This window comes from Schistosoma mansoni, chromosome 1 (assembly GCF_000237925.1).
Source record: "Schistosoma mansoni strain Puerto Rico chromosome 1, complete genome".
Lineage (NCBI taxonomy): Eukaryota > Metazoa > Platyhelminthes > Trematoda > Strigeidida > Schistosomatidae > Schistosoma > Schistosoma mansoni.
Genome location: NC_031495.1, coordinates 9,179,696 through 9,189,476, shown reverse-complemented (window position 1 = coordinate 9,189,476; position 9,781 = coordinate 9,179,696). Strand labels below are relative to the sequence as shown.

The window sequence follows — 9,781 nt, the reverse complement described above, 5'->3', positions numbered from 1 at the left end:
GAATTTTGTTAGACACTTATGTTCTCACTTTAATCTTATATGTTATGTGACACTTTATAAATTTTTCAGTTTTCAAGCTATCTATTCACTTCTACAAATCATCGTCATTACGCCGAGAAATAGAAGCAGATATGAAAAGGATGAATAACAACTGGAAAGAACTGGAAAGGATTGCCCAGGACATAGTTGGATGGAAAATGCTGGTGGGCGGCCTGTTCTCCTCCACTAGGGGTAACAGGCGTAAGTAAGTAAGCAAGTAAATCATCATCACCATTATCATCATCATCATCATCTTCATCATCGTCACCACCATCATCATCTTCATCTTCAACACCATCATCAACTTCTTCGTCATCATCGTCATCATTTTCATCATCATCTCCTTCTTCTTCATCATCATCTTCATCTTCAACACCATCATTGCCTTCTTCGTCATCATCATCATCCTAAAAAGTAACAATTATGAATATCATATACAAAATTCTTATTATTATCATTCAATTTAACTTACTTAATCTTTTCATCTAATTCTTCAGCTTGTATATTCTTTGAATCAATTATATTAGATTGACATGATGTTTCTAATAATGATTGTATTAAATAATTATCAACTGGTAACATTAAATCTAATATTATATCATCTTGTATTAAAAATGATTGTTCTAATATTAAACGAAATTTTGATATTAATTCTATTATATGATACCAACAATTCCATGTTATATTGAAATCATTTAATGGTGTATTATTGTTTGTTTTAATGATAATTAATTCATTTGAACAAAATGTTTGATTTAATTTAATTTTTAATAATTCAAGACTTTCAATTAATTGATCTATAATGTATATAGAAATAGAGAAATAGAATAATGGGTTAATGAATAGTAAAATGTAATTATTATACATTGTAAATAAATAAATTTTTCTTAGTAAAAGGGGGTTAAAAGAGATTGTTAGGTGTTGGGTTCGAATCTGGCGGGCTGGGATCATGGATGAGCATTCTTGAGGAAGCTCATAATAGAACGAAATGGTCGTCCAGTGCTTTTAGGTTTTCCATGGTGATCTAGCTTTAATTGACTCATGATTTCAACTAAAAAATAATATAGAAGTTAAATTCATGAGTTAATTAGTTGAAATTCGACATTAACACCGTTAGATGCCAACTCAGTGGTCTAGATGTTAAGTGTTTGTGAGCGAGATCGAAGGTTTTGGGTTCGAATCAAGTGAACGGGATCATGAATGAATACTGCTGAGGAGTCCCATACTAAGATGAAACGGTTATTCAGTGCTTCAAGGTGTTCTATAATGGTCTAAATTTAATTGATTCACGATTTTAACTATTAGATAAATTTTAATTTAAATAGTAGAATATGTTTGGATTATTTAGATTGCTATATTTTATTTTAGTTTAATTTGTGATAGTTTAGTTCATCCTGTTGTAAATATTTTTCATGAAACTACATTGTGATCAGTCTGTCCGATTGCATCAGAATTTTACATACAATAAATATAATGTGGTTATCAATAGAGTCATAAGAATTCATTTCATCTTGTTTGTAACCTATCAGCTAAATATACCCGGAGTTGTTGTCCACTCCACGATACATGTACATGTAGTTGATTAGTTCTAAATAGGACAAAACAAGTATCGTGATCTTCATTACCAGATACCTTTTATCTATTCTATTGAAGGTTTTTGTAAATAATTTATTTTGTCATAAGTAAAACCTGTGTTGTCTTATCGAATCCCGTAGTTTTGCGTATATTCAATTAAGATTTTAAGTGATAGGTAACACATTCTAGTTTTATTGTGAATATGAACACTGAGAAACCGCTAAGTCTCTAACAAACCGAAATGTTTATTCTTATTGGTATATATTCGAAATGTAATTAACTTTAAAATTCAAACATTATATCAAAACTATTCTTCAGAGAAAATAGTTTTGACCGCATGAAGACTTTAAACAATATATTTCAATAATTTAAAATTATTTATTTATATACCTAATAGATCAACGGATTGATACTAACTGATGATAGCTCATTCATGCTATTGAGATTCAAAGAAAGCTTACAAATATTTGATATATCAAACCTTGAGTTGGAGTCATATTTATGTACCTGTAAGTGTATCGTCCCTGGTAACTTTAACTAATCTGGATAATTTCTAACACGAATAGTAGATCAGAAAACAACTTAACATATGTATTAAGGGTGAACTAACTAACCTATCGTAATAATTATTGCCCTTTTCGTCCCGCGCTCCCATCTTTTGCTTTGTTTTCTCTAGTTATAGATAGTTATGATAAGTTTGTTATGGAGTAAGGAATGATCTTAAATGCATCCTCAATACATCAACAAGATCTTCACTAAAGAAGGATTAAACGTTCGTAACCGATGAAGTTTATTGCTATAATACAGTTTTTGAACTAGTAAACTTAAAATAATCTTAAATCACATGTTTTTTTCTCTACATATAATGTTACTATTCATATCAAGCTGATCATGCCTGTAAACAAGCATGAATTCTGTAATTTAATGATGTACGTTATGGGGCTATTCTGATTGCATATATATCTATCTTGCAATAAAAAACAGATTAAACTGAGTGAATCGGTTGCATTCACACGTAACTTTCTTACTTTATTACAGACCATAGAAAATACTTGAAGTAGGTTTCATAACTAAGCTTCAGTTATTCCTTGGCTTGTTCAATAAAACATGAGACATTTCAATTTTAATATTCAGAACATTAATCTTCAAAGCTTACTGAACTATTTTCTGGTCAATACTTTACACAGCTAAGGTAGAGTTTTTTAACTATGTGAGTAAAAACATTTTTACCCAGAGAGACGTGATATCATGGGATGATACTGAGTATTAATATATTGTATATCGTTATTCAGTCATACAAATGGGAGTTTTGAAAAACGATTTGAACGATGGGAGAATTAGGATACTTACTTATAAGAGATTAAACATGATGGTGAGTAACGGGATATCGTGGCTCAATGATAAATGCGTTGGACAGTCGAAGCAAAGGTACTATGTTCGAGTCCCAGTGTAAGCAATAACTCTAAGACAAAGGTGAATCCAGCTGACGAGTCCCAAATAGGATGAATTGTGCCTCATGGATTCTACTGTTAAACAAAACCTACCTATTATAAATCACTACAATTTGTTCCTCGAAAAATAAATATCGGACGATGTAAAAACTCAAACATAAAACTATCCGAAGTGTTTCCATTATTATGAATGTGAGTAATTTTTTCATCGGGTTTCTCTACTGTTTCAAAAACATATTTCTCTTACTAACCATGCTATGCAATGATGGTCTAATGTTTAACAGTACACCTTTATATTTATAACAACACACTGGCGTCATGCTAATAGGTAGTTGATTTAGTTATCTGGAAGCCATTTCTTATTCTTATATGCCTAAACACCAAAAAAAAATTCAAGTTAAAAGTGTTCTAGCTATTCAGCATTGTAACAATAAATTAATGATTCAAATTACTCTAGTAAAGAAAGCGTAGTTCCATTTTTTTTTAAAGTAGCTTAACGGATTTTTCTCTTTATTATCTATCCCAAAGGTCATTTCTTGATTTCTCTCTTTGAAATACTTTGGATCATTGTTTCATTCTAAACTGCAAAATCATATTCACATTCTATAGGAAGAAAAACCATACTAGTTCGTGTGAACGACAAAGAAAACCAGACTAATATTAATTACAGTACTATATATATACATATACACATATAAGTAGTAGATTATGGAAAGTGATTCCAAGTATAGCCATTTAGAGAAACTACTATCTTATTCCCCCAAAACACTAACGTTTGTCATTATTTATTCTGATAATATGGACATATAATTTATAGTGATACATCTACATGGAATGAAGTGCATATTATTAGGCATATCTTTTATTATATTGTATTGGCTTTTGAGTGTAAACAAAAGGAAATGAAAAATTGCTTTTTAGGTAAATAAGTAATCAAAACCTTATATATTTCATTGAATTTGTATGATGTATAAAAGGATGGATAGTAGGAAGGGTTTAAGACAATTTCCCACACAATGACAGATCATATTTAATGATAATTAATGTAACTATTAAATCAAAGATCGCTTAGTAACTAATTTGTTCAAATGACATTAGACTGTGTGTAACACAGAATAAATTCGTATCGGATAATACATAATTAACAGGTTGAAAAGTTGAGTATTTCAGTAGTGAAATATTTATTTTAGGTAAGAGGCTTCAAGTTATTCATTCGCTGCTAGTAATATTGAAATGGTAGTCAATTCTATACAGTTTAGATAAAATACATGAAATGGGGCTAATGGTAGGATCAAGGATGGAAGTTTCATCCCATTTTGTACTCATCAAACGGTTATACCTACATCTCAAAGCTGATGTTGACGCCGTATGACAAGACTTATCAAACTTTGGTAGAAATATCAACAACGCGATACCACAGATCATTGAAAATTAATTTAAATTTCAATTGGTATATTTGTAGTTTTAGGTGACGAACCGATCACCACTGGAAGCACCAAAGGATTGGATATCTGGTTCGTCCGAGTATAAGATTCTTAAACAATGAACATTTAGGAATCTGGGAAAGAGATTATTACCAAAAACTACCATTCTCTAGCACAAATTGTTGACCTCTAGACTCTTTAGCAAGTATACACGGTGTATTCATTTAGTTTCAATCTATTCACTAGATTAAGCGATCTCCTTTCATTGCTTAAGGTGGATAACTGTCTCACATTTGAACTATCTGAATATTTCTAACCCATAAACAAACAATGACAAAGTAAATAATTTATACAATCTATCACCCCATCTAACAGGAAGCTATTAGTATTTTTTAGAGAGACAAACTAAAGTCTAATTTATTCATTGTCATACATCACATTAGTATCCTCTATGATGTTATCTATTTGTACATTCTATTAATATGTTACAAAAGTCTTAAAACGTAGAATATAAAATAACTGATCAGGTACCATCTACTTAATATACCCATTAATTGAACAATATTATCTCAATTGATTGTAACAAAATAATTCTTTTAGATCATAAATTTACATTGACAACTAAACCTTCACTTAGATTATTTCATTGTTTAATCATTGCCAATTAATTTTTAACAAGACTGGCTATGAAAGGAGGTTTCCTTTCAACAATCAAAATATCATTTAAAGAAAACAAACTTCTAAATGATCAAACAGAATGAGAATAAATGTGTGTCTAAATGATCAGATTAGATTAGGAAATAATTTAAGCTGTTTATTTATTTTATTAAAGTTTTCCTGTGAGTAATATTGCAATCCAAAGCATTTGCTTTACATCTTTTCGAGCACATCATCTGGATAAGCCTGTATTCCAATAGAGATATTCACATACAGACTCGAACAAAGTACTTGTCACTTCAAGTGCGCGTTTGAAGTGTTTACACATTGTTTTATTCAATCTATGTTAGATAAGTATCAGCAACTTTGAATGAATCAGTCAAACAGTAGATTCGAAATAATCCAATCAATGCAAGTGAGGAATTCGAATCTCAGAAACACGCAAAAGGCAACTAGAGTGAGAAAGAAAGTAGATATCTGATCCATCAAGACTATTCTTTTCATTCACAATTGTAATACAACTTCATGTGTGTATGGTTAATATTCAATGGAACTAAGAGAGAATAAGTGAATATCTTTCATCTAATCTTAAATGAATGATATATCATTCACTTTAGTGTAGTGATAAAAAACAACGATCTCTTTTCTAAATTCATTTACTAACTAACTTACCATTTTTAAGAAATAATACTATCCAACCTAAAGAACTGGTTATGTATAGAAGTTTTTATACTGAGATCTATATTAAGAACAAATAGCTTAAAGACTATTTATCATATAGCCCTAAGTCAAAAGACGTCATATTCACTAATTCATTTCTGAGGATAGAATTTCTATGATAAAACCATTTTAATATAAACCTAATTGTGTTTATGAAAACTTCACCACAATGATCATTTATCATTAAGTAATGCCCAAACACAATACGTGAAATCATGGATATTCTGAGAAAAAGGGTAACAGTAATGAAGACTGTAACAGTTAAATATATAATTTTCAATAATGCTTAAACTTGGCTATAAATATAGTGTAAACAAATAAACTCAATTTAGTCGTTTTATAAACGTCTACAGTAATAGGCTGACTACAATTCATTCCGGATATAACATAGATTTCGGAAACAATCGGTCATGTACACTATTGGCATCAGCTTTAGGACTAATGCATCAATGTTTAGTAGGTTTTTACATTTCGAAACGTTCCAGTAAACAAGTATCAAAAAGTTTCTGAACAAAATAAACGAACTGAAAGAATTATAAAAATGGCACATGTTTGCTTTACCAGAGTAACATTTCAGTCTTTGTGAGTATATCTAATTATCAGTTAGTCAGTCAGCTACAACGTAGGATCAGGCACATTTATGCATCGGTCAAAGTTGCCATACTTCGTAAACACAAAAAGATGAACACCGGATTCATGGAAATAGTTAATTTAGTGGTGGTAGTATATAAAAGATAGGTTGTATATAAGGATATAGTATAGGAAGGAAAAAAGTTATGTAGCAATTTTAATCTTAGGGTTTAATGGAAGATAAAGAGTGTATACACCCACGCCATTGTGATCGATTCTGAGCCATGTCACACAGAGTCTCCAACCATTGGTTGCGATAGTCACGCGGACCCCAACCAGGTAGTCTGCATCTGCCAACATGGCTTAGACTAGAAGTTAGTGACTTCAAGCAGTGATGCCACGTTTTGGTTTAGCCGCCCCTAACTCTTTTCCAACCATCCCCAATACTAGTCAGCATAGCGCGTCGTGGTAATCGGTGTCCAGGCATACGTAACCCGTGGCCCAACCATCTCAGTCGATGAAGATTCATGACCTCATCAACTGAGTTACCATCATTCCCTAATACCCTGTGTCTAACCTCACTATTACTTACCCGGTGATCCCAGCAGATGCGAGCAATATTTCTAATACATCTGTGATCAAATACTAATAACTTACGAGTATCTTCTACTCTTATGTTTCACAGTGGTAAAGTAGAACAGAACGAACTGCTGCGCAGTATACTCGTCCCTTAATTGATAGACGGATATCTCGTCTTCGCCATAGGTGACGTAAGTTGGCGAAAGCTAAACGACCTTTTTGAATCCATGCTGAGATTCCGTCGGACACCAACCCATTAGGGCTGATCAGACTTCCAAGATAAGTGAAGTTGTCCACGCGTTCGGCTACTTCACTCCCTATCCTTAGTTCAAGTGTTGACGCAGGCCAATCCTGGAGTAACAATTTACATTTAGATGGGAGAAACGCATCCCAAACATCCTGGCATTATAACTCAGTTCTAACATAAGACTCTGCATTTTATCAGCGTCTTGACCAAACAGGACTATTTCATCCGCGTATTCTAAGTCGCTCAGTGGACCCTCTGGTAAGAGATCGATTCCTGAAAATTCAGTCGAAGAGAGTATATTTCCAGCATAAGTTCTGTGATGAAGTTAAGCGAAAATGAGGATAGTGAACAGCCTTGTCGGACACCACTTGAGGTTGTAAAATCAGATGACAGTTCGCTTTAAGTTCTCACCTGACTGATAGCGTTTAAGTAAAGAGCCTTCACAAGGTTTATGTACTTCTGAGGTACACCTTTCAATGACAGACACTGCCACAGAACCTCTCGGCCCACAGATTCAAATGCTGCTTTCAAGTCAAGAAACTTAATGTTTCTGAAAAATGATCGGCGTTGACTCAAACAAACAGATTTTGTGTTTATTTAACTATACGACATGAAGTCAATCTCTAGAACTCAAACATTATATCTACACTCTTAGGTATTGTAACTTCAAACATTATAATGTTTTCAATTAAATAGTTATTTATTATTATTAAATTTTTTCTTTAGTAACAACTTCGTTTAATTGGTTCATTATAAGAGTAAATTATTTTTGATGTTGCTATCTGATTTTCACAAAAATAGGATTTCTCATTCAATTCAAGACTCAAGTATTAAATTTCCAATCAAAAAATAGATGAATACACCTTCGAATTTTTATGTTATATTATCTATGTGAATGTTAAATAAAACTTTGATATTATCCTCTCATAACTTAGTAGTCCTTTGTTTTCACTTGTAAGTAGTATGTTTTTATCCTTCATCAAACTTTATATACTTTCTTTGATTTATAATTGTGAATTAGATTGATATATTTTCAGAATACTTGAAAGTGAAAACTAAGCAAGTATTCAACTATTATATAGAATAGATGGAATGTAGCTAGCAACGGAATCTAGGGTGTGTATTTTATTCCTATTTAAAACGTGTTTATATAAACATCTAAATAAACTTATAAGATAATGGCTTGATCATAGTATTCAGCAAATGATGCATTTAAACCAATGAACACTGATTAAAATCAAATTACAATATAATCAACAGATTAGTTCAAATCTATTGCAAACTAAATTAATCCGCCTTAGTTTTTTCATAACTAGTTAACTGAAGTTTTATAAAAGAAACATCAGTCATAGCAACAAAAATTTTTTTTCATTTTTCATAATCATTATCGCATCATGTCATTGTTTCATATCTAACAACAGATAAAGACTTATTTCATAGTGTATAGAAAAGATGTGTAGAATAATGCCGACCTCCTATCATCATGACAAATTCTATACAAAGAGTTATATCAGCTATTATGAATGACAGAAAATTAGTAGCTACATAGCAATTACAACATTACAATGCCTGATTTGTCTTTTTTTTTAGTTCATTTTATATCATTTAGACAAAACATTTTGGATCAACTGTTAAAATAATGATCTAGTCTAGTTTGATCGGTTCAAATTGTTTGTTTAATGTTATAGACAAAAAAACAAAACTGGAAATAATCCAATTTAATAGATTATATAGAATATATAGCAAAACCTTTGAACTATAGTATAGTATAGTTAACTAACTTAATCTTTCAACTGTTACATAATCAGTTTTAGACTTTGTGAAGAAAAAAAAAAGAAAAAACTAACAATATGCAAATGTCAAAACAGTTGCTACTTATATATCATATATTTGTATTACTCGTTTTTCTTTTTCTTTTCTTTATTTCTTTTCTTTTTTTCTTTTTTAACGTATGAAAATAATTTAACTAAGTAATTTTTATTGAATAATATTCTCTTTTTTGTTTTTTCTTTTTTTTTAAAACAAAAAAAGAGAAAAAAATCAGTTGACGCTTTGAACTAAACATTACACATAGTTGAAACATATGCTTTCCTCTTTTCAACATTTGTCTCTGTCTAGTTATAATACTGTTGTTAAATACATCTATGTATTAGATTAGGTTAAATAATCTTTATTTAAATATAATTACTAAGATATGATAATACTTTACTGGGTGTTATTTTTCTGTTTAGTCAGTTAGTATATAGTAAGCACCCCATAAAACATTACATAATTATATGTTGATGAAACTCATATTCTTTATAATTACGCAATCAAATATTAATAGGTATAAATGTTGGAGATTGATAGTAATATAAAGTATTTTTATGGTTGAAATCATGAGTCAATTTAAACTAGACCACCATGGAAAACCTGGAAGCACTGGATGGCCGTTTCGTCCTATTATGGAACTCCTCGATAGTGCGCATCCACGATCCCACATTCTCCAGATTCAAACCCAGGACCTATCAGTCTCACGC

At 30.9% G+C, this 9,781-nt stretch overlaps 1 protein-coding gene across 1 annotated transcript in view; it reads right to left on the bottom strand.

Annotated features, from left to right (window-relative positions):
- Positions 1-507: 507 nt before the first annotated feature.
- Positions 508-9,781, bottom strand: part of Smp_123790 (hypothetical protein) — a gene marked incomplete at both ends in the record, with an annotated part of 54,407 nt that continues 45,133 nt past the window's right edge. Inside the window, one exon of the mRNA XM_018793170.1 lies at positions 508-836. Coding sequence (XP_018647709.1) covers positions 508-836 — 329 coding nt within the window. The remainder of the gene's footprint in view (positions 837-9,781) is intronic.